The 27,412-nt window shown below is 41.7% G+C and overlaps 1 protein-coding gene across 1 annotated transcript in view; it reads left to right on the plus strand.

Moving 5' to 3' along the window:
• The window catches only part of STT3B (STT3 oligosaccharyltransferase complex catalytic subunit B), a 110,123-nt gene that overhangs the window by 38,735 nt on the left and 43,976 nt on the right, over positions 1-27,412 (plus strand). Inside the window, exon 4 of the mRNA XM_083188649.1 lies at positions 26,389-26,454. Coding sequence (XP_083044775.1) covers positions 26,389-26,454 — 66 coding nt within the window. The remainder of the gene's footprint in view (positions 1-26,388; positions 26,455-27,412) is intronic.

Consider the following 27,412-nt stretch of genomic DNA (forward strand, 5'->3'; position numbering starts at 1 on the left):
CTACCTTTATGAACTGCATAAATTGTCTGCACATTCATCTGCATTTTCCTCACACACACATCACTGGCTTTTCAACTTACACTGTCACAATTTTAAGGAATGAATAGCAATACTGCTGCTCTTCAAATGCATTTCTGTGCGCAGATCACCCAACCTCCTGCGCGTTTGCCCCCCTTTCCACCACCACCATTTTTATTTTATTCTTTAACACTTTCAGAATTTCTGCCGGTCTTCTGCTGCCTTAAGCGGTTTGGGAGCTTTTGTTGCTAATGGGTTTTAAGCCTCAGGTCTGTAATATTGAAAATATGATACAGCTGACAAGCAAGCTGTTACTGTAAGCGAAGTTTCATTTGTGGATAGAACGGACTATTAAATAGGCACAAGGTGGCATGCTGCTGTACCGGGTCATTAATGAAGGTGCCTGCAGTTTATTGTTGGTTGTAACTTTAGTGCTTTAGTGTACATAATACAAATGTTTATTAAATTGCCCCATGCATGGACTGAATACCTTTTACTGTGGTGATTAGTTGCTCACTAGTGTAGAATGACTTACTGAGGGACTAGGGTCACAATTCTGTAATGGCTTTGCGATAATAAACCAGTATGATGTATAGCTGTAGTGGAAGCAGAAAAACTAATAGATCCTGACTAGCATCTAGCTTGCCACGTCAAACTGTTCAATAATAATGGTGGCACATTTATTTTTACTGAAATAAAGCAGTTTGATGGGGTTCTGATCGGTTGGTCGACCTAAAGATAGTCGACACCATTGGATCTAGGTCGACACAAGCGTTAAGTCAACATGGGGTTTTTCACAGTTTTTTGAGCAGACATGTGGCGACAGGCAGTATTTCATGCCCTACCATCCTATAGGGTGTGGTGGGAGAATAAAAAATGTGCCTAGCAAAGCGCCGTGCCCAGAGCATGGTGAGTGCAGCGGTGCACTTTGACCTGTGTCTATGTCAACATTCGGGTAAAAAAATCAATGAAAAACCCCACTTCGACCTAGACCATGTAGACCGAACACTTGTTTGGACCTTGTCCCATGTTGACCTAATGACTGTCTCCCATCCACCGTTTGGTGCAACAATTTTCTGTTAACCCCTTCCTGACAGAGCCAGTTTTTGCGTTCCTGACAGAGCCATTTTTTTCAAATCTGACATGTTTCACTTAAGTGGGGATAACTTTTTTTTGCTTTTACTTATCCCAGTGATTTTGAGATTGTTTTCTCGTGACACATTGTACTTCAAGTTAGTGGTAAATTTGGGTCGATACAGTCTGTGGTTTTTTGTGAAAAATACCAAAATGTCGTGAAAAAATGGAAAATTTAGCAATTTGCAAAATGTCACATTTTCTGCTTATGAGACAAATAAACATACCACTCAAAATAGTTAATAACTAACAAAGACCATATGTCTACTTTATGTTGCAATCATTATTTCAACCTCCTTTTCATTTTTTTGGACACTAGGAGGCTTCAAATATGAATAGCAAATTCTCAAATTTTCAAGAAAATTTCAAACACTGATTTTTTTAGGGACCAGTTCAGTTCTGATGTGACTTTGAGGGACTTGTATGTGAGACACCCCCATAAATGATGCCATTTCAAAAACTGCACCCCTCACAGTATTCAAAACAGCATTTTGGAAGTTTGTTAACCCTTTATGTGTTTCACAGGAATTAAAACAAAGTGTAGGTGAAATTTCAAAATTTCTTTTTTTTTGCAGAGTTTCAATTTTAATACATTTTTCTAACGAACACAGTAGATTTTACTAGAGAAATGTGACTAAAAATTGATTCCCCCAATTCTTTTGTTTTCATAAATATCCTATATGTGGCCCTAGTGTGCACGTTGACCAAACCACAGGCTTCATAATAGAAGGAGCACCTACTTGATTTTGGAGCCTCCTTTTTATGAGATTTTTTTTTAGGCACCATGTAGGTTTCTAGGCACCATAAGTGCTAAAAGTTAGGAACCTCCCCCACAAGTCACCCCATTTTGCAAACTACACCCTTCAGGGAATTCATTTAGGGGTATAGTGTACATTTCATTTTCATTTTCACAGCTCAGTTGTATCAAAATTGGTGAAGCCCCTGGGGGTTTGAAATGTACACTATACCCCCTGATGAATTCCCTGAAGGGTGTAGTTTGCAAAATGGGGTCACTTGTGGGGGGTTCCACTGTATGGGTGCTTCAGGGGTCATTCAACCAGAATCTGTGCTGCAAAATCCAAAAATCACTCCTGCCATGCACCCAACTGGTATTTTTTGGTCACATGTGAGGCATTGCCATACTCGGGAGAAATTGGGGCACAGATTTTGGGGTGCTTTGTCTCCTTCATTCCTTGTGAAAATGAAAAATTTTGAGCCAGATCTGCATTTTTGTGTAAAAAAATGTAATTTTTTACACAAAAATGCAGTTCTGGCTCAAAATTTTTCATTTTCGCAAGGAATGAAGGAGACAAAGCACCCCAAAATCTGTGCCCCAATTTCTCCCCAGTACGGCAATGCCTCATATGTGACCCAAAAATACCATTTGGGTGCATGGCAGGACTCAGAAGGGAAGGAGTGATTTTTGGTGGTGGAATGAATGGTGGGTGCTATGTCGCATTAGCAAGACCCCCGAAGCACCAATACAGTGGAACCCCCCCACATGTGACCCCATTTTGGTCACCAGCTTTGGGAGGGGGGCTGGCGCTACGGCTGGTGGGGGGTTGGGAGGGGTGCTGGCGCTGCGGCAGCCGGGTGGGTGGGAGGGAGGGGGGCTGCCGGGTGGGAGGGGGGGGGGGGGGGGGGGCTGGCGATCGGTGGTGATCGGTGCTGTACTTAACAGCACCGGTCACCACCGATCACTGTGTTACCGAGCGGCTTAGCCGCCGGTAACACAGAAAACGCTGCAATTGGCTGTTCACATTTGAACAGCCAATCGCAGCGATCGCCGCGAGGGGGGATGTCTGCTGTCAGGGTGACAGTTTATAAACGCGGTGACAGTTTATAAAACCATGACGTATATATACGTCTTCGGTCGGGAAGTACCTCCCGACCATGACGTATATATACGTCATATGTCGGGAATATCTGTCTGGAAGTATATATATATATATATATATATATATATATATATATATATATATATATATATATATATATATATATATATATATATATATATGAAAAAGACCGTCGTTATGCGCTACCTGTAGCAGCTACTCTATAAGACCTCCCTGTTAGTGAAGGTCAAGGGATGGAGATGTGTAGGTGTGTTGGATATAGAGAGCGCTATATAAGAACCTCCACCTTTTTGTGACATTCAATAGTGGATACCAAATTTGCGATTTGTAAACAGATTTTATTTAAAAAGTATAATAAAGTCAATATCGGACAGTTTTCACATAAAAATAGTAAAATTATAATTCATATGTTTCCAAATGAGTCGAGACCCAACGCGTTTCGCCGATGAACGGCTTCCTCAGGGGTAGTAGACTCGGGAATCTGAGCTTTATGTAAGATCTCAGGTTGAATTATTTTAAAACTTCTTATGACGCTTGGATGACGTCTTATGGTGTTTAAAGGTCTGTCATACAGAGATCTGTCCAGTATTTAAACGTATAGCACTGTTCAAGGGTTTTGAAAGGCACCCTTTAATGCTGATAAACCTGTCCAACAGTTTTCTGTCGGATCCTTATATGAGTTGCACTGTCCAAATTTTTTTGGCGGACACCAGTGGTGTGTGAATCGCTACCTCTCAATGTCTGCTTTCCATTCACATTTGAACAGCCAATCGCAGCGATCGCCGCGAGGGGGGATGTCTGCTGTCAGGGACAGCAGACATCTCCAAACTGTCACCGCGTCTATAGACGCGGTGACAGTTTATAAAACCATGACGTATATATACGTCTTCGGTCGGGAAGTACCTCCCGACCATGACGTATATATACGTCATATGTCGGGAATATCTGTCTGGAAGTATGTATATATATATATATATGTATGTATGTATGTATGTATGTATGTATGTATGTATGTATGTATGTATGTATGTATGTATGTATATATATATATATATATATATATATATATATATATATATATATATATATATATATATATATATATATATATGTTGGGATCATTTGGTCTATTGCATTATGGTCGAAAGTCATTAGGTCGAATCCATTAGGTCGACATGCTAAAAGGTCGACATGACTCTAGGTCGACATGGGAAAAGGTCGACATGATTCTAGGTCGAAAGGTCATTAGTTCGACAGGTCATTAGTTCGACATTGTCTATGTCGACATTCACAAGGTCGACATGGGGTTTTTCACTGTTTTTTTACCTGAATGTCAACACAGTCGACATGGACACAGTTTAAAGTGCACTGCATCCCCTCGCATCGCTCGCTGCGCTCGCAATGCGTCGGGCACGGTGCCTCGCTACGCTCGGCACACTATTTTATTCTCCCACCACGCCCTAGTGGATGGTAGGGCATGAAATACCGCCTGTCGGCACATGTTGGCTCAAAAAACAGTGAAAAACTCCATGTCGACCTTGTGAATGTCGACATAGACAATGTCAAACTAATGACCTTGTCGAACTAATGACCTGTCGAACTAATGACCTTTCGAACTAGAATCATGTCGACCTTTTCCCATGTCGACCTAGAGTCATGTCGACCTTTTAGCATGTCGACCTAATGGATTCGACCTAATGACTGTCGACCATAATGCAGTAGACCAAATGACCGCATCCCATATATATATATATATATATATATATATATATATATATATATATATATATATATATATATATATATATATATATATATATATATATATATATATATATATATATATATATACATACACACATACACATACACATATTTCATTCCATTCCATTTTATTTATTTGCTGCTGCGGCTTGCGGGGGGGGGTGGGAGGGGGGAAGCGCTGCGTGCGCTGAGGCTGTTGCTGCTGCTGGGGGAGCCGGGTGAGCCTGCTGCCGGGTGAGTGCCGGGTGGGTGGGAGGGGGGTGCTGCTCATCGGTGGTGATCGGTGCTGCACCGATCACCACCGTTTTCTGTGTTACCGAGCGGCTTAGCCGCCGGTAACACAGGAAACGCTGTGAATGGCTGTTCAGATTTGAACAGCCAATCACAGCGATCGCCGACCGGGGGGGGCACCCCTGCCCCCCCTGGGCGGCGAGGGGGGATGTCTGCTGTCAGGGACAGCAGACATCTCCTAACTGTCACCGCGTCTATAGACGCAGTGACAGTTAGAAGCCATGACGTACATGTACGTCAAATGTCGGGAAGTACTTCCCGACCATGACGTACATGTACGTCAAATGTCGGGAAGGGGTTAAAGGTTCTCTCTTTACTGGTCGCATAAATGTTGGTCAGCAAGCAAGTATATAGATCTTATGCTAACCCCTAAAATCACACAATCCTTGTTCTAATATTTTAATTGCTGCTGCTCTTTGGATTGTTGTTTGGTTTGCAGTTTGATTGGTCTTTACCCCCACCCCCCTTCCCCCTTTAATGAAATTGAGCTGAAGACTATGTGCAGTATTTCCTGCAAACTTGGTAATGCACAAATACAGAGAAATCTGCCATCTATAATGGTTACGTATCTATCTATATCCATTTCACTGATGGACATGGTATTTTGAAAATATGTCGTTTCCTGTTAAACTGAATTCTTCTCGGCTTGCAAAAATACTTCAAATACTTGCAAAAATATTGACACAAGGTTGGCGTGGTTAAATAGTTGACCCATGAAAAGGTTGACATTTTGTGTTTTCCCCATGTTATAAAATCTATAATTGAAACCAAAGAAAACTTTTTGTTGGTGTTGACTTTGCCTGCCGACCTCTCAAAGCCCTCCTAGACCAGGTCAACCATTTTATTGTCGACTTAATTATAGCACACCCATACTCTGGTGTAAAAAATCTTTTGTGCTTACAAAATGAATGATTTCTATCCTGAGTGTCATTTAAAAAATATTTATGATAATTGAACTTATTTGCGCTTATTGAAGTTACCCATCTTTAGAATTATTTACATTAAAGCCAATGATTCAAAAATAGTTTGATTGGAGTTCAGCAAAACCTGCATTACTCATATTAATCTAATTTTGTATGTGGCGTGTAGTCCTTAGGCAAAGATAGCAGAGCCTCATATTTCTGAATACTCTAGAGTTCTAGGTATAAAATTGAGTAGCATAATACACATGTATGTTTGTGGGCTATCATACTAGCCAGTATTTGCAATGCAGGCAGGCTAGCACAGATAACTGCGATTGGCACTTGCATCGGACTGCCTGCAGTCAATGTGATTAAAAACAGTCTGTCGAGGAATTTTACCAGATTGCTCGTTTGGGACACACAAATCCTAAATCCCAATTTTCCTATTGAAGCATTAAATACATTGTCAGTCACCAGAATTAAACCGTGTCATTGGTATGTGAGTAGTGACTCTTGTTCCATGGGCAAAATACATTAGATTTACTACAAGAATTTGTAAAGGTGTAATTGAGATGTGTCAAAGTCTGTATAAACTGGCAAAGGCAGCAGGGGAAATTAAATCCCTGCCCACAAATTACAGTGAAGGTGGCCATACACATGCAGATTTATTTGTCTGGGTGGAACAAAAAAATGGTTATGGATGAGAGCAAATGACAGTTGACCATTTGCTTGGAAATGCTGGAAAACTGACAAACTGTCACTCATCCATAACCATGTTTTTGTTCCAACCAGCCAGATCTGAAGATAAATCTTACTAGTGTATGGGCCCCTTAATTTATTATTATTATTATTATTATTATTATATTTTTATTTATAAGGCGCCACAAGTGTTTTGCAGCACCATACAAAGGAACAATACAGGGAGACAAAACTTGGCATAAAAATAAAGAGCGCCACAGTTCAATACACATTACCGCTTAAATATAAGTAGTGAGGAATCAATCAACATACCACTAGAGGCTTGAGGCCAATGATGGAGACCATACATATAACTCTTTAAAACTTTAGATATAAATATTACAGTAAACTGTAAATTCTGAGTAATAGAACACTATTTGCAATAAATAGGCTTACAGGTTTTCACCATACAATAAAATACAGTATATTTGCTCATTCTGCTGTTTGTACGGTTGGTCCACCAACTGCCCATACACTTGCTGTGCAGGAGTTGAAATCAGAGTGGGGCGGGCAAATTCAGATGCCCTACCAATGTGAGACTGACTCATGGAGTGGTAAGTTTTTAAGTGTAGATGGTTACCATAATTGTCCGCTCTGTCAGCCTGACTATGGGTCCACTGTCAAGTCAGCCATGTGCGTACCAGCTTTAGAAGACAATGCAGCAGTTAGAATAGATTAATGCCGTTTTTTGGCGTATTCAGCTGCTGGATAAAATGCTAGCTCTGTGACCTGTTGCAGAGTTTTAAATTGATTTCATCAGGATTTACATAGCTGGCTAATGTTCCAGTGGATAGCAGATCCTTAAGACTTTAGTGATGGTTAAATGCAGATTTTATTTATGATCACTAAAATGCTATTTCTAACACTTCTGACACCAGCCAACCTGAGGTCCTGATGAAAAATTTCCTTTTTTAAAGCCAAATACAGGGATAAGCTGTTCAGAACAGTGTGATAGATAATTTATGGGCATAAATATCAAAACTAAAAACTTTCATGGCTAAAACCTTGGTCCTGTGTCTGTTCTGAACTAGTGCATTGTGATGGCATTTTGTGAGTATCTCAGTGTTGGTGATTATACACCCACTCTCTGTATTAAACCTCAACATGTTATTAACAGGTGCTGCTCTCAGATATTTCTTCCCTACCAAAGCGGCATTCTAAACTTGCTAATTGTGAAACCAAGTACCCGTAATACCTGCCTATAGAATATTTTCTGTTCTTTATTATTTAACCCACTGCTCTTTTCCTGCAAGTCTCTTGTCCTGTATTTCTGTTACTCTCCAGGGGTAGAATTTAGTATATTTCATATACAGGAACCAGAGCCATAACTAGTTGAGTGAGCGGTGCTGCCTGCCAGAAACTATCGGGCAGTACTATTTGCTGCACCATTCTTCTAACACTGTGCACCAAGCTTTTTACTGGTCCTGACTGTAAGCAGCTGCAGGTCCACCCCAATTACATTCAGTACGAAGCTGACGTATATAATAGCTGGCCCAGGTCAGTGTAGATATGCATATTGAGGTCACATAGGTACATATCAGGCCTGTAAGGTATAGTATACCTTGTATACAATAAACCAATTAACTAGGATCATATTATTGTCCGTGTTCTAAGGCTGATTACTTCTTACAGAACTGCAGCAAACCCGATTTGTGCTAGGTGTGAGATTGCTCAGACTAACAGAACAGGGACACCTGGCACTGTTGGGGACGGGGTAGGCAACTGGCACTGTTGGGGGATGGGGTAGGCAACTGGCACTGTTGGGGACGGGGTAGGCAACTGGCACTAAATAAGTGCAAGAAAATGATTGCCTATCATTTAAATTCAGTGTCTGAGATAGTACACAACCTTTGTTTCATGTTTGAAACCATAAATGCAAGATACCTCATTGAAATATAAAAATAAACCAAAATACGGAATAATCTATTATCCAAAATGCTTCTGGTCCCGAGCATTTTTGATAAGGGATACTCAACCTGTATAAACAAGTCTATTTACAGAAAGATGGAGACTGGTCAAATGGAATGTTTTAACACCTGTATTGTAACTTGAAAATGGACAATCATCAATATAAATCTTCACATTATAAATACCATTGCTATTTAACCCATTATGTTATATAGGCATTTAACTGATTTATTCAAAATGTTTATTGGAATTGTGGGCTAATCTTCAGATTATAGGAAGAATGTAAGCAGTGTGGACAGAACAAACTCCTGATCCAGGTTTATTCAATATGGCAGCTGGTGGTAGTAGTAGTTACAGTATATAGAGAATGCAAAGCAGGGATGAACAATTACACAGAAGAGGTTAAAGCATGGTCAGAGCACAGTCTAGGATACTTGCAGTCAAATAGGGAAGGAAATGGTTTAGCATAAGTGTAATCTTAATACAGTTAAGAGTCTGTACAGTTGCAGGAAATGCAGATACAAAAAAGGGTTACGCTAAAGTATAGTATTAATGCATTAGGAGGGTCTTGTACAGCGGTGACCCATATTTACTTGTCGAAGCTAGCTGCCACTAAACCCATGCCTGGAGAGGAGATGGCAAGCCCCTGTCCTAGAACATTCTCATAAGCCATGGTGTGACTGCATTGGCATACCCCTGGCCTATATGGACTGCATCACCTGCAGCCCATAGAAGCCATCTAGGGTTATGCAAAATGTACAGAGTGGCTTCCGACAGGAAGGTCTGGCAGTCCCATTAGGAGGGTACACCTCTCAATAAATTACATTTAGTGTTGTTGACTTGACTGTTCAGGCTTCCAATAGGGAGTCCCCGCAAGTCACAATGAAGCCAGTACAACGCACGCATTACGTTAGTGACTTGCAATGGGAGGGCCGATAACCACTAACTGACCTTTAGAAAATATTAATTACAGTAAATTAAGTGAATTACACCACAACAAGTAAATATATAAAAACCTCATTTCAGAATCTGTTGATTTTTAACAGGGGTTTGTAGGACCATTAATGTCCGCACCCAATTGTGCGATTTGGCCACTTCTGAGGTATCTAATGCATTTTCCTCCAACTCTGATCCAAGGTGTATTTCCTTGCACCTCTGATAGGAGTCGCAGATCATCATGGCTGCCATGAATAATTATCTAAGATCGTATGAGATACCTCGCACTAGTGGATGGGGGAATTAGCCTGTAGGAATTGCTAAAATATTGTAAGATTATGGGGGTATTTGGCTGCGGGGCATTCTTCAATGTTGTCTTCCCCGACAGCATTGAACAGGGGAGCTCGGCAGAATGAGCCCGACTTTACAAGCAGTCTGGCTCGTTCTGTCGAAAGGCCAGGAAGTGACGAGTTCCTGGCCGCAGGTAACGGCAACGCCCCCTTCTCATCCCGCGGCAGGTGGGACATTAAATCCTGCCTGCTTGTTCTGTCAGGCAGAACGGGACAGGGTCAACGGCTGTTGAGCCAGCTCGACCGCTGTGACCCCAGATTGAATACCCCCCAAAAAACATATTTCAAGACTTAAAACCAGAGTAATAGACTTTTCAGTGCTTATCTGAAGACTGATTATCTTTAGAAAAATATCAAAAGAACAAATGTGATTCATTGAAAGGACACGCAACATAAGCAATCGCGTTCTGTCACAAGGACAACCTCATCCTGTAATAATAAGAAAGCGACTAGGTCACAACAGACAATACGGAGTTACTGGATGTTCACAACTGAGCACAATATGCAGTATAGTGATTTTGCCCATGTGGTCTGCATCAGCGGTTATTAGCTCTGTGCAGTTCAAAAGGGGCTTCTCATTACGTAGGATTTACTGCACCAAGACCCATAGAGAGAAATTGGTATTGCTTGCACAACTGAATATGTTAGTGCTATATAGATAAATGTCATTAATAGGACCTAATAGTTAGAATTGCATTCTACAGCCTAACAAGAATTGTACAGTGTTGGTTTCCAGCAGCTAACAGGCCTATAAACATCCTTCCAGTCTTACCCGGTTTCAATTGATTAATTTGTAAATTTAAAATGTAACTTTTATTAGAATTATATTAAGATATGACAAGGGTCGACAAACATATGTACAAAAATAGAAAATTGTAATACAATGTGTTTCTAATCACCTGCTGATGTTGAGGGGTGTGATATTGTGATTATATTTCCCTTATCAGCTTGGAGAAAAATTACAGAGGTAAAATTCCTTTAATTCAGAGATTTTGATACAATACAGCGAAGAAACAATATATTTGTCACAGGTTTACACCTCTTTTTTTGCTACTTTCAATAGGGTAAATGAAACCGTATCTCTGCCTGGGTTTCTAGTATAAACTTTGTAGCTGTACTCACTGCTTAAACAGCAGCTTATTCCACACATTAGTTCTCCTATAACAATTTTTAGCAGTGTAGATTGTGACTGCAAAAAAGGCCATAGTACATCAGTGGGTGCGATTCGTTGAGGAAATGAAACCTGCTAAAAAGGCCAAACTAGCTGATCCTAACCATTTTCACTCAAGGAATTGGAGTTTTTAACTGTTAAATTTTCCCAATTGCCTGACTCGGGAGATCGGATTATGCCCCCAATAAATTTCTTATGTATGGGGGCTATTGGATCCTTGATTCCGCAACAGTGCAATGAATTACACTCCTAATTGCCATTTCTAGCTTTAGCATTATTTATCTTGTATGGAATTAGAGCAAAGTCCCCAATACATCACCAGCTGCGATTCCCTGGTCTGCTGATTTATAGGGGCTATTACACATATCAGATGTATTAGGGCAGTGCCCACGTATTCCGATGGCCGGGTTCAGTGATCGGTAATATTAAACCTTTTTAAATCCTGATGGAAAAAATAATCTTCAGTGTTTGTTGGTACAGTATCAACTTTGCTCAAAGGTAGTCTGTATTCAGAGTGCCTATGTTAGATAAATCATTGCTAGGTTCTAGTCCGCTGTCATGCTGCCATTCTTTAACTTTGTCTCCCATAATATCAGGGCTGGGCAATTGCGGCCCTCCAGATGTTGAGGAACTATACATGCCAGGATGCTTTGCATTAGTTTTGCTATGTGGCCATGCTGAAACAGATGCAAGGCATGCTGGGATGTATAGTTCCTCAACATCTGGAGGGCCGCAATTGCCCAGCCCTGCATAATATAGTTTGTCCAGTAAGAGACGAGTAGAAATTTTGGGGGTGATTCAGGTTGGTTTGCAAAAGCAAACTCCTTTAATGGACAAAACCATGCGCACTGCAGGTGGGGCAGATATAATGTGCAGAGGGAGTTATTTTGTTCTGTGAAGGGTAAATACTGTCTGCTTTACTTGTACACTGCAATTTAGATTTCAGTTTCACCACATTCCACCCAAATGTAACTCTCTGCACATGTTGCATCTGCCCCACCTGCAGTGCACATGGTTTTGCCCATTAGAGAGATTTTGCTTTAGCAAACCAACCTGTATGAGGCCCTTTATGTATATTGTTAGAAAATGATCTCTCAGGACATCTGGGTATCTGATGGTCCTCATGGACGTTTCTCTCTGATTTTCAGTCAGATAATACAGGTTGAGTATCCCCTATCCGAAATGCTCGGGACCACGAGCATTCCGGATAGGGTAATTTTTCGGTCTTTGGAATACATTTTTTTTTCCATACTTACCTGTCCCCTGATGGTGTCCAGTGGTCCCTCGGCGTCCACGCAGTCCCCGTCACCGGCGCGCGCACACTCGCGCAATGCATTCCTGGGACCGCTGGAGACCCTGGAGAAGATGCCGGAGGCCTGCTGTGGACGCCCGGGGACTTGGTAAGTATGAAAAGAGGGTTAAAAAAATAATAATTTGGATAATGGATGCCCGGATACAGGATACTCAACCTGTATATCAATAAGTGAGTATGTTTAAATTATGTCCGTGTTCTTTAGTATCAGAATAATGATTTCAAGTCCCTTTTTAATTAGTGCTTTTTCCTTTCTTCCACCATGTGAATGTTTGGAATATTTATTGAACTCCTATAATTTTTTTGTTCTGACTTGAAGATTAATGAAACACAAAATATTGTGAATGCAGTTCTTTCCTCTGCAGGGTATTTTTTTAATTCTTTGCTTTTCAGGCTAGTTTCTGTTTTTTTTTTTTTGTTGGGGTGGGGGGGGGGAGGGGGGTGTTTGTCATGTTAGGCCCAGGTCTCTGGAATTTGGGGCTGCTCGATATTAGCTCCTGCACAGAGGAACATTTTAGCCAGCTACCATTATCTCCTTTAATGATCAAATAATTATGCATAGGGCTCGTCTGACTCTGACACTTGCAAATTTCCGCTGTTCTGATAATGTAGTTACAGTTTGTTCTCCACATGCCTGCCTGTCAGTCTTGCTACATAATAAGCATGGTTGGATTTTCAGCTGATTTACTGTTCCAGTAAACAATATACATGGTGTGTGCGCCAGAAAAAAAACAAAATGTTTTTCATTTTACAAGTACTTTACTGCTGTTCTACTGTGACTGTAGCACTGTGGTATAGTGCTGGAGGCTGTGAGCTTGTTCAAAGGCATAGTTACCAACATTTCCCTAATTTTAAGGACAGGGAAGTTTATGTAAGTTGTCTGGCGGGTTTTTTTTTCTGTTTTTTTTTCTGTTTTTTTTTTTTTTGTGTGTGTGATTTAATTCCCCTTTGGTATATAGTTATAAGGAACCACAGGGACATCTGCTGTTTTGAATCCTGAAAGTTATTCAAGGATCTGTCATAAAAGAAACTAAAGACTGGTGTGAATGAAAAAGACAAGTGTGCGTATAGGTTTGTATATAATATGTAGTGGGAATCATCCAGTCACTGGACTGTTAAAGAGTTTCTCCTTTATGTGGATGGTGTAAAGATGTTGGCTAGTGTGTGCGGGACGTTTTATTGTAAAACCTTTTAAGGTTTTCAAGTCTTTCAACTTCTCTGCGGGTAATGACGGGGGTCCGAGAGTAGTGGGTAACTCTGTGCGCGGGGGTCATCAATGACCCACTGGAGTGTGCATAATGCACAAAAGGGCCAAAATAAGCTATATTGTTTATTCTGTTGCCCAGTGTTTTAGACACCTTTAGACACATTCATCTGGCACTGTTTGGATCAGTTTACTCGGCTACGACCAATTTTAACAATGTAGCTAAATAAACCAGCTCAGTCACAAATTGTGTCTTGCAAGCGTCAAGTTAGACTCCTCAAATCACCACAAATTTGTTCCCTCATTCTTTGAACTGGCACTATAACTACATGCTGTTTCAAAATTTTTGCTGTTTTGTTTGGTACTTTCCAGTGGGCTTATATTTTCAACACTTCTTTAGTGTATGAATATGTTCCAGCAGTTGCTGCTCTGAGATCCCTCTGCTTCCTTGTTCCCTCCCCCCAGTACCTGCAGTGCCACCAATTAATGTTAATCAGGCAGCCCGGCAGCAAACATGTCCACTATTTCACGTGTCAAACCTTTCCATCTCAACCCTTTTGGCGGTCAACCTATTTGCCATCAACCTAGACGCTGTCAAGCCTTTATAAAATATCCATTCTTAATCTAATTCAATTAGGGGGGGGGGGGGGGATTGTAAGCCAGTTAAGTGGAAAAGTAACCTCTATGTACAGTGACCCCCTATGTGTGGGCTCTTGGATCAAATAAATGCAGTGCCATGATATGATTATGGGCTAGTACTCTTCCAATACCTACTACTAAATTGCCCCTATTATCTGCCCCCAACATTTCCAGTTTCATCAGCAAAAGCAAACAATAGTGCTACAATTAAGGCCATGTAATCGCCTATATAGGGACTTTCAGAAATCAAGACGGTCATTTTGGTAGTCTGACAATGGTAAGTCGCAGGCATTAAGTGTAAAGTGCATGAAACAGTGGGGAAATCTCTGAATAAAAAAAATGGCTAATAAGATAACCACCACCTACACTATCTATAGGTGAATGTTAAAGTTCAATGGCTGATATTTACAACTATTAATAAAGGAACACACATTTAATTTGTATTTCAGCAGACAAGTGTTTGGAGCACATTAAAATGTTTCTTGTAATTTTAACGCCTCATGGCATTGCATGGTCCTGTGTGCCACCATCGCCCACTTAGATCTTAAGCACATGCAAGCAAAATGTAGATGGAGCTATTGCATGTGCATAAAGAACACTGGTGAGCACAGATTGTTAAGCACACACGTGTGGTTGGGCGATGTCACCACCGGGAAGCTCAAGGGAAATTGCCTACAATAGATTGCTTAGCACACATCGCTAAGCAGAAATCACCCCATGTATATGGGAAATTAAGCTAAGGACTCTTTCCGAGCTTTTACCATTTGCAAACTAAAACCTTTAACAGCAATACACTTTTCCCTGCCATTTCTTTAAACCCTCTAAAAAATATAATTTGTTAAACTCTCGTAGGCTTCTGTCTCGACGATGACCTCCTCGTTTGAGCTCAGTTTTTTCCCGCGAGCCAAGTTTTCAGGTTAGGGAACATGAAAGGAGTCGCATGGAGCGAAGTCGAATGAGTGAGTGTGGATGCGGCAACCATTCATGGTGCAATTCCTGCAATTTGGCCGCAACAGGGAGCTGGTACATTGTCGTGGTGGGGAAAAAAACTAACCTATGAATCAATCTTAAATTTTATATGGCATTGTTTAAAAAGATGGTAGTACATGATAATACGAACTTTCCTCAGTAACCCCACCTGTCTTCAAACACGGGTACTTATTGATCCACCCTCATAGATCTATTAAAACGAAAGTGTTGATTTTTTTTATTTAATATCACAGACTAATAAAATCACAGGTTATCGAAAGCCTTTCAGCCTAAGCTTACGTTTTCTTTACAACCGGTCTGTTATAAAGAATCATTTATGCAAAGCTATTTTATTTCAAGCACTTAACAGTTGTCTTTCTAAAGGCTTGTGTACTTGTGAGTATGACCTTCCAACACAACATGACATAGACCAAAGAAGTTTTACAGGCGCTTGCACATGTTATATTGCAGCAAGTGCGCACACATCTGTTTTTGTTTTACATTCTTTCTTCTAGCTATTGCATTCTGGGAATAAATGTGTACACATTCTGCAGTGCTGATCCACTGGCTTGATGTTGCAATTTATATGCAATACTCTTTATTTCTAGTATTTGTTTGGTACGTGTATTGGTTAGTGGGCTTGCAGGAAACCTTCCTAAAGATGATGCTAACATTGTAATGGATGTTTGTATGCTCGGCCTGGACCATCTTTTCCAAATATGTTCCTACACACAAACCACGGTTAGTACAGAAATGTCCTGTTTGTCCAAGATATAAGTTGTAATAGGCATTTGTTATAGGATGCATTGATTGAACCCTTACAAGCTGTTACATAGGGCCTTATTTTGGTTCATTCTTTCTGACAAAATCCTTCTTAGATGGACAATACCATGTGCACTGCAGGGGGGCAGATGTAACATGTGCAGAGAGAATTAGATTTGGGTGAGTTATTTTGTTTCTGTGCAGGGTAAATACTGACTGCTTTATTTTTATACTTCAATATAGATCTCACTTTGAAGTAAAACCCCACCCAAATCTAACTCTCTGCGCAAGTTACATCTGCCCCAACTGCAGTGCACATGGTTTTGCCCATCTAAGAAGGATTTTGTCAGAAAGAGTGAACCAAAATAAGGCCCATAGTTCTAATGGTTCCTGACTAATGCAGAAGAAAGGATCCCCTAATTGTAGCTTTTAGGCTTTTGCTAGCACAACCAGCCCCAAGCTTAGAGCTAATGTACCGTAACTCCTTATTTCAGGATTACAGTGCCTGTAAATTTCGTGTGCCATTCATATTAATAGGGAGTTTGTGCTTTATGTAGATGATGGTAACTGGGAGCTTTGATAGGTGTTCCACTTTTGATTTCTTCTCTTGACAGTTGTGTCTTAGCTGCAGCTGTTTACTGTGTTTTTTGTAATGAGTCAAAAGCTTTGTACATAGGCTTAGATTTTTCCCTGTTTTCCAAAATCAAATCCACATGGAATGGTTTTTAGGACACTTTCGATCTGCATTCGATTCGATGCGCACTCCCGTTTTCTCAAAATCAAATAGAAAAATCGGTACTTGTTTCCTAGCAACGGCGCCCATCAAGTCCCATCGCATACCTTGAGTTAAGGTATGCGATGGGACCCGACCAACGCGATTTTGGGCTTTTTTTTTTTTTAACGGTTCCCGACAATTAGAAAATCTGGTCCATCGCATGCCATTATAATGGCATGTGATGCGACCGACGCGATTTAACATTGTATGCATTGTACTCAATGTTAAATTCCTATGTAAAATCGGGTCCATTGTATGCCATTATAATGGCATACAATGCGATGGACCCGATTTTACATCGGGAACACTGTAAAATGGCCCACCATACCCGATTTTTTTTATTGTATACCCACCCTGATGGGTAATTTGTATGTGAAATGCCCCCCCCCCCCCCTCATTGTTAACGCTACCCCATGATGAATGCCAACCCAAAGCGTGGCGAGCGCAGCGAGCCAGCTAGGAGTGGCGGTACGCGTCCTCCGACCTTTTCATACCCCCACTATCCACGTCGGCGTGGAGTTGATTTTATATAGTGTGGCTCGCCACCATGCCCGAAGCGTGGCGAGCGCACGCGTAATACCTGTGATGTAATGCGCATCCCCTCGCGGGGCTCGCCACGCTTCGGGCTCAGGGGCTCGCTGCGCTCTCCACACTATCTAAAATCAACTCCACGCCAACATGGATAGTGGGGTTATGAAAAGGTCAGAGGACGCGTACCGCCACTGCTCACCACGCTTCAGGTTGGCGTTCATCATGGGGGGGGGGGGCATTTGACCCATCAGGGTGGGTATACAATGAAAATTGGGATCTGGGGGGCATTTAACATTGGGCCCAATGTAAAATCGGGTCTCGGGGACCATTTTACGTTGGTTCCAATGTAAAAATCGCGTCCATCGCATGCGATTTGGTTGCATGCGATGTGATCGACCCGATTTTTCCGGACCCGATGGATACAATTAAAATCGCTGGTGCCGTGCTAGGAAACAAGTACCGAAAAATCTACTGTGCAGCCAAGGAAATCTCGAATTCGATCCAGTAAATCAAATGAGTACATTGTGCCTACATTGTGAAATCAAAATCAAATTGAATGCAACAGTACAGATCTAATGCCAAATCGAATGGGATGATCTAATGCCAGATCTAATAGAAAATAATTTAATCTAACATCAAATCTAAAGGCCCATACACACTTAAAGATTTTCATTTCAAAAGACTTTGCCAAAATCTCTGAAAGATATATTTTTCACCAAAGTAGTTCGTACACACTGAGCTATTTTCACCAAAGAGCGAGAGATTTTCAGGCGGCGAAAGACTTTGATGGAAAACTTTCATTAAAAAAGGATATTTACATAATGGGCGGGGTTTGAATTCCAAGGGTGGGATCAGGGGCCCTTTAATTTCAATGCATTTCTGTTTTTGGGGCCTCATTCGGAACTGATTTCTGGGCTGGGTATATTCGGAGCCCAGCGGTCAGGTAAACGCCACTCCGGCTATTACTGCTATAATATACATTGGTGGGCCGTGGTGTATATATAGCCGGCAAGATAGCCGGCACTCAGCTCTGTAGGATAATGGGCCCCGTGCCCTCAGTGGTGTCCGGTGATGACCGGGCAGATAAATAAAATATATATATATATATATATAACCAATGCAAGGCTTCCCTAATAAATAAATAAAAAAAATTATATATATATATTAAATGTACAGCGGCACTGGGGTCTTCAAATAACTCAGACAAGACGTTGCCACATATGTTAACGTTGTCTGAGTTATTTGAAGACCAAAGTGCCGCTGTACATTTATTATATATATATATATATATATATATATATATATATATATATATATATATATATATATATATATATATATATATATATATATATATATATATATATATATATTTATTTATTTATTAGGGAAGCCTTGCATTGGTGGCAGTGGTTATATATATATATATATATATATATATATATATATATATATATATATATATATATATATATACCTTTCATTGGTGGCAGTGGAGCTGCGTCAGCATGGGGACACTGGAGCGGGCGGCTGGAAGCACTTTGCCGCGTTCCGACACTCCAAGTCAGAGGGACAGATGACAGCGGGGACCGGGAGCTGCTGCGGGCGGGTGAGCGTCTTTTTCCCCCTGCTCTGTCTCCGTGCTGCGAGCAGGGGGAGGGGAAGGGGGGAGAGCAGGGGGAGGCGGCGGGGCGGTACACGGGCTGAAAGTGGATAATCTTTCAGCCCGTGCTGCGTACACACTCAGCGATGATGGATAAAAAACCATCCATCATCGCTGGCATGCTGGTAAAACCAGCCGACGTGGGTCCTCGCTAGCGATGATGCGGGAGCGCGCATCATCGCTAGTAAGCAATCTGGGGGGCATACACACTAGGTGATTTTCAGCTGAAAATCGCTCAAAACGGCTGTTTTGAACGATTTTCGTGTGAAAATCGTCAAGTGTGTATGGGCCTTAAGTGTGTGTACAGGGCTTAAGCCACAAATTTGTCTGAAATCTTTTTTTGCAGATCACTGTGGCTGATATTAGGTGTTTGTATTTATAATGAAAAGTTTGTATTTATAAGTAGTGTACAGCATGTCTGAGTACATATCATTGTTTTCCATGTACTGGACAGCATGGACGGTGTAATGGTTAGAATTACTATCTCACAGCACTGAGGTCATGTGTGTGATTCCCACCATGGCCCTAACTGTGCGAAAGTTGTATATTCTCCCCGTCCCTGCATTGGTTTTTCCCGGGTACTCTGGTTTCCTCCCACAATCCCAAAAATATACTGGTAGGTTAATTTGCTCCCAACAAATTAACCTTAGACTGTCTGTGTGTGTGGTGTACATGTGTGTAAGCTCCACCGGAGTAGGGACTGGTGTAAATTCAAATATTCTCTGTAAACCGTGGCACTTCCCCCAACCGTGGCACTCGCCTATCACCCGATTCCTTAAAAAGTGCTCTCGCACTGCTGAGCGCTTCTGGAAGAAATCACGCTCCCTCGCGGATTATCTCCATTTCAAATTCATTCTTTCCTCCTTCAGCTCTGCCCTTGCTCTGGCCAAGGAATCCTACTTTAAGTCCCTCATCCTTTCCCAATCATCCAATCCCCGCAGGCTCTTCGCCACCTTCAACTCCTTGCTCTCCCCCCCTCCTCCAGCTCTTCCGTCCTCCATCGTAGCCGCTGATTTTGCTACCTACTTTTCAACCAAAATCTCCTCTCTCAGGACTGCCATCACTGCTGCCATGACCCCACCCTCTCCCTCCTCCCCTCCTACATCCCCACTCCCCTCCTTCCAACCCCTGTCCTCATTTTACCCCACCACTGCTGCTGAAGTCCACTCTATCCTTCAATCCGCTTCTCCCTCCACCTGCCCGCTTGATCCTATCCCCTCCAATATTATCCGTCGTCTCAGTCCGTCAGTCTGCTCTCACCTGGCTCACCTGTTTAATCTTTCCCTATCCTCTGGGATCTTCCCTTCCTCCTTCAAACACGCTCTTGTCTCCCCAATTCTCAAAAAAACAAATCTGGACCCCAACTCCCCATCCAACTACAGGCCCATCTCCCTCCTCCCTTTTGCCTCCAAACTCCTAGAACGTCTGACCTATAATCGTCTCCTAAACCACCTTACTGCTAACTCCATTCTCGACCCCCTCCAATCCGGGTTCCGCCCTTTACATTCCACTGAAACTGCCCTGACCAAAGTCACTAACGATCTAATATCGGCTAAATCCAAAGGCCTCTTCTCTATCCTCATCCAGCTTGATCTGTCAGCTGCCTTTGACACTGTTGACCACCCTCTCCTGCTCAACACACTCCGCTCCTTTGGCATCACTGGCACGGTATTCTCCTGGTTCACCTCATACCTCTCCGATCGCTCCTTCTCCGTCTCCACTCCGAGCTCCTCCTCTCCTACTACCCCGCAGCCAGTCGGTGTTCCCCAAGGGTCTGTCCTTGGCCCTCTCCTCTTCTCTCTCTACACCACCTCTCTGGGCACTCTCATCAGCTCCTATGGTTTTCATTACCACCTTTATGCTGATGATACCCTAATCTATCTCTCTTCCCCCGATCTATCCCCATCACTCCTGTCCAAGGTCTCTGAATGCCTCACAGCCATCTCAGCCTGGATGACCCAACGCTTCCTGAAGCTAAACATGGCTAAAACTGAACTTCTAATCTTCCATCCCCCGAACATCCCCTCTTCTCCCACTATCTCCATCAGTATTGGTGAAACCGAGATCACCTCCACCGACCAAACGCGCTGCCTTGGTGTCATCATTGACTCCTCCCTCTCTTTCACCCCCCACATTCGTGCTCTCTCACAGTCTTGTCGCTTTCACCTACGCAACATCTCACGCATCAGACCATTCCTCTCCACTGACGCGACCAAAATTCTCATTCACTCTCTTGTCATCTCCCGCCTTGACTACTGCAACATCCTTCTCTCCGGGCTACCTCTCACCCGCCTCGGACCTCTCCAATCCATTCTTAACGCTGCTGCTAGGCTCATCTTCCTCTCCCGCCGCTCTACCTCCGCCTCCCCCCTCTGTCTATCTCTTCACTGGCTCCCCATTCCTTTCCGAGTTCTCTTTAAACTCCTCACCACCACCTACAAAGCTCTCTCCTCCTCCACCGCTCCTTACCTCTCTTCACTGATCTCTATCCACACTCCCTCCCGTCCTCTTCGCTCCATCGCTGACCGCCGACTGACCTCTCACCTAATCACCTCCTCCCACTCCCGTGTCCAAGACTTCTCTCGCGCTGCCCCCCTGCACTGGAACAACCTCCCGCCACCCATCAGGCTTTCTGATTCCCTTACCTCCTTCAAGCGCTCCCTCAAAACCCACTTTTTTCGACTAGCCTATCCCTCCTCCTAACCTCTTTTGATCCTCTTATCCTGCCTCCGTTCCCCTCCGTTCCTACTTATCCTATTGTTTTTCGTTCGTCCACCCACCTATTTTTAGTATGTTAACTCTTATGAGTAGGGCCCTCCTTCCTCACGTACTCACCCTACCTCTTTACCTCACCTGTGCTCCTGTCCTGTTCTTCCCTTCCTCTACTTCATCTTTAGTCTCCTTGACAATTTTGACACCTACTTCTGAACTGATGCTGATTTTAGTTCTACCAGCTATACCCCCATTTATACTGTATTTTTCAACACACCCTGTACGTTACCTCGTCATTTTTTTTGTTTGCTATGTACAGCGCTGCGGACACTTTGCGGCGCCCTATAAATAAACGTACTACTACTACTAAAGTGCTGCGGAATATGTGTGCACTATATAAATAACTGGTAATAAATATAGTCAGCACTTATCATGCATTATACCTTTTTGAAGTGTGTAGACAAAGACCTTTAGTGAAACTCAGTATAAAGTATACGATTGGAGAGAAACATTCTCTAATATCCCCTCTAGCTCCATAAGCTTTATTTGTTCCTTCATTGCCATTTTGGTAAATAAGAATTTTTGCCACAAATAACTTCAGCAAATGATTGACTCTCTTGAGATTGCTCAATACCTTGATCTCTTCTTATGACCTCAGCCAGCTATGAATAGTGCACATACTAGCCAAAAGTGTTCTGCCTACTGTGTCATGGGGATGGGGGGATAATAATCTCTTGTAAGGGTAAATCTGGCCATCATTATTTTAATTGAACACTAAAAATGAATTTAATTGGTATAAACCCAGCCTTCCTGCCTGTATGAATCCCCAGTGTTTACATTTTTGAGCTTCTATTTCTGGTGGGTCTCATTCTGCATTCTAGGGCTTGTGGGATTTAAGCTGCATGTTCCGGAGTGCATTGTGCTGGCTTTTGTTTAATTCTGGCCATGTAACCTAGTTCATCCGTCACCATCCTAGACCTTTTTGGTATAAATGTCAGAAATTGCATATGGATCCTGTTTGCTCAGTTCTGTGATATAAGGAAATAATGTACTGCTAAAATGAGTGGCATGTACTAGATGCGGTTATAGAAGATGAAAAACCAAATGACACGAAGCCAGTGAAGCACGCATATGAGGCAAATGAAAAGATGCTGAAAGGTTATAAAGATGTAGGAAAGCGGACATCCCCTTTTATCTTAGAGTGCTGCAAAATAGCAGAACAGAGGCCATGGAAGTGTTTGGTTTGTTAGGAGAACACTTATGAATAGATTCTTTGTGTACACAATAGGTTTAAGAAGAAGTGCTTTGTTACTCTGCCTACCTAGCTGAACCTGCTGTCAGTTAAAACTGAAGTACATGAAAGTGGAACTCTTATAATGGAAGGGTTTGAGGCTGAGAACCATAGCATGTCATTTACATTACTTTAATTAGATGGGTATATCCTGCTGTACATAACATGGAAATAAATCCTGGGCTCTCTGCTGCTCCCATCTCGGCAACTTGAAAACAACCTGGTCTCGCTACTAAATATTCTAACCCTCCTCCCCTCCCTCAAAGTCCCTATTTCCTTTATCCATTCCATAATTATATGGTCTTCCTGTTCTTTCTCCTGGTACTAATTCATATTATGATGCACTAATAATTGCATGTTGAACATATTAGAAGTCCGTTTTATCCCCTCATGGGACTGATACCAGTTGCTTGTTCTCTGTAAAAATGGGATCTGGCTGTTCTGAACAGCTGTGTGTGTGTATATAGATAGATATAGATATATATGTGTGTGTGTGTGTGTGTGTGTGTGTGTGTGTGTGTTCCCTTTGTCTTTTATTAAAGAAAAGCTCAAACCCCTTTCTTTTGTAATGTCAATGTGAAGAAGTCTTCCTCGACCTGCACCTCACCCATATTTTATCACCCCATGTGTCTCCACCACGCACTCCCCCCCCCCCCCCCCCTCCCCCTCCATTTCACTCGTATTAATGGAAGCATGTTTTATAATGCTCATATTTTGAGTTTGACGGATGAGTCACTCCTTTCTTGCAGTTATAGAACTTCAAAGAATAAATACATTTTTAACACTCTTGTCCAGTACCTTGGCCTATCGAAGGTATTTTACGAATACCCCTTTTACACCGCCTCGAAAACCTGGGTCATCTGCGAATCAGACCCGGGTCAGTGGCAGTGTAAATGGGTCTCGCCGTGTCCCTTTACACAGGACTTCTACAACACTTTTGTTGGTAAGCTGCTCAATCAGAGGTGTGTCATTCAGGTGCCTAAAGGGAGGGGTAATTCTGTCTAGGAAAAAAAAATTTTGTATCCCAATTGCACACTAAATAACTACATATTAATCAGATAATACAGAGATCTTGGTTGCATATATCTGCACATATAGGGCTAAGCCCCCAGGCCGTACGTCAAGGCCTCTCTGTCACTGGGGGTCCCTAATACTGGGTATGGGTCTGGGGTGTGGGCCCCCAACATGCCGACACAGGCTGAGTACCCTGGAGGAGGCACACAGTCTCATCTGCTATACTCTGCAGACAGCAGTGGGAGGAGGTGAATGGATTCCTGTGTGTGCATCCATTCACCTCCCGGGTGGGGGCTGAGGGGGCTTGCAGCCCAGCAGATTACCTTAGTGCTGGGCTTGCCCCCAGCGCAGTGGTCCCAGTCACGGCAGCGATCTGCACTTGGAGATGTCATCTCCAAGGAATAGCCTGCACCTGGTGGGGGTTTTTGCTGGTGTAAATGGTATTAAACGCCGGGTTGAAGCTGGGTCCAAAAACCCAGGTGCGACCCAGCGTTTTGGCATTTGCAGCTCCGCTAATCATCCAGAATGACCTAAGTATTTTGACTAGTGAATTCTTAATCAAGCAGATTTTTTTTATTTTTTTTTACTTGTTTATAGAAGAAATATCTATACATTTTCCAATACAGGGTTAAGTTGGAGGATAAAAATGCCTTTCATAAAGGATTACTAGTAATTTGCATCCTACTTTTTACTTTTGATAAAATGGCAAAAATCAAACACACTTGCTGTAAAGCAATCTCTTTATAGAGTCAGGTAAATGAATGGAGGAGCAGAGTAACCATAGTTAGGGTGACAGTCTGTCTGATGGAAGGTTTATGAGCAGTGTGGGAGAAAATGTCAGGCACAAACAGGATTTTTGTTTTTAGAATGACAGATTCACATTGTTTTCAGCACTGTGCAATATTTACCACCGGAGATGCGAATTGTTGCACCTTCTCACACAGAACATGTTGAAGGACAATATAATATAATCTACCATCTGCATATTGTAGAATTATCATTAATGTTCTCTAAATTGCATATTTACATTTTTACAAATTTTTAAGGTTTATGAAACTTTTAAATCCTTTTCATGAAAAACAAATGTATATCTTTATGTGAAAGTCTCATTAGATTTGTATGTTTATAATGGGCTAGCAGAAATTAACATTGGCTCAGTGTAGGATTAGCGTTTCATCTCGTGAAGCGAATACAGTTGCATCATTGAAGATTGTTTGCATTTCTAATGGTAACTGATTTTTCATATTTGAAAATGCAAAGCCCATTGTAGCATGAGAAATCCAATAATGTATCACTGCGGCTCTCATTCGCACACACACACACATTGTTGCAGGTAATACAGGAAATTCCTAAATAAAAATAAGATATTGAAATGCAGCCACATATACTGTAGTCTTTGTATCGATGCGCATCGTTCTGCTTTCTATGCTACAGTTATAGGTGTAATGTGATGATAGTTCTGACAACTCCTGTTGTAAACCACAATTGCAGATACTTGCTATTCGTAATGCTAGTAAGCTGGTTTTAATTCTGTATCGTTAAGTTTTCATCTCCTCCATTCAAATATTATTATATTTGTACTGTAAGGATATGGAGCCATTTCACAATGTTGTATATAATGCTCACATGCCATAACTGTAATAGATACAGGTATGGTACCAAGTGGGTGAGTCAATGTGCAGAAAATGCTCTACCAATTACCCAGTCTGTATTAATTGGATAATTTTCTTTGCTTTCCACTATTTGTGACATCCTCTAAAACGTGGCACTGATACTACGGGGAGTTTAGAACTGTTTTTTTTTTTTTTTTTTGCTCCACCACGTGTAGCTAAGCCGTGCAGTATTTCCTGGAAAATTAGTGAATCCTCTTTACCAAGGCTCCCACTTTTATTCAGGTTAATGGTTGTGATCTAGTCTCCAGTGTGTTTTGATATGTTAAAAAAAATTTTTTTTATAGGCATGTGGGAAATTGGGTTAAGATATATTGCTGACATCATTAAAGCTGCATACACCCTAGACAAGAATTTTAAAATATTGTTGATTTTGAGTGTACACACTAGACATTAGGGCCCTAGTGTGTACACTCTACATCGATAACTGTGTGCTCCATGAATCATTAATGACCCCCTCATAACCTTTTGGTGATCACCATTTGCATGTTCTCCCGAACAGCTGTTCCAAGACCTTGCTTACACCCTGCTTACATCTAACCTTTATCTTATGGACATGTAAATTGCATTGAGATCATATTAAGCATTCTCCTATTCCCACAGTATCTAATTGATTTGGCCAATTTATCATGGGTATGTTTGGTGTCAAAAGTGTAATCCGTCTGCATTCCCAGTGCAGTTTACATACATCACATGCTGAAAGCATTTACATTCACAGTAGCTGAAGCCTTTTGTTTTATTTGCTCTTCTCATTTTCCTTTTTCTGTCATTTCAGGTGAAATCTGTAAAAACAGGTTCAGTCTTTTGGGCAATATGCTGCTGTTTGTCTTATTTTTACATGGTAAGTATATCCAGCACTGTTACATTTGCAAATGAGTGTTTTCTGTTAGTATTGCCCAGATCTGCTGTCACCGACCTGATCCTCCTTGGCCTGATTGTTTAGCAGCCATCGATGTTCCTGCCATTAGTCAGCTGCTGAATGTTTTCAAACACTATATGCAGTACATGCACATATTGCATGGAATTGTAACAACACGGTTATAAAATCTAGGGTATCACTGATGGTACGAATAATAACAGAAAAATCCTGACCGTATCTTATTTTTTTTAATGCAAAATTTTTTATTGCCAATTTTGTAGATTATACAGGGGAAAAAAAATAATACAGAAATAAACATATGATGAATCAAACAGATGCTCAAGCGCATTCATTGCCGGATCATGGTTTACATAAAGCTAACAGAGGAAATATTTATGCATGTTGACTGATCATGAACAACCATAGATTACGCAATGTAAGACCTAAAGTAGGAGCAAGTTTCATCTTTGCTCCTTTGTCCATGGCTAGCCATGGCTATTCTATTGTTCTCAGCTGCAATACAATACGTATTGCAGCTGAGAACAATAGAATAGCCATGGCCAAAGGAGCAAAGATGAAACTTGCTCCTACTGTATGATAGGCATAACGGAGAAAATAGACATACACGTCAAATGTATAGGTACATACTGTATATGCATGGGTATATAGAAATGGTGGTCGGCAGCAGGGAAAAATTGGGTCTCTGAGACTCATGTTTCACTAGAAACATATTGTGAGTCAAGCCACCTGGACCAGACTGCCTGGAACTTATGGCAGGCCTTCCTGGCTTAATATGTAAATTTCTCATGAGAAATAGTTTCTTTAACTAGCCTAAGCCAAGTAGTAATTCTTAGCAAGCCACATTCTGGCAATGCACACCTTGGCTAGGGTGCACAGATTTATCACATAGCGCCTGGTCGGAGAGTCTAAGGAGCCCTCC

Source organism: Crinia signifera, chromosome 5 (assembly GCF_055691185.1).
Source record: "Crinia signifera chromosome 5, ASM5569118v1, whole genome shotgun sequence".
Taxonomy (NCBI): domain Eukaryota; kingdom Metazoa; phylum Chordata; class Amphibia; order Anura; family Myobatrachidae; genus Crinia; species Crinia signifera.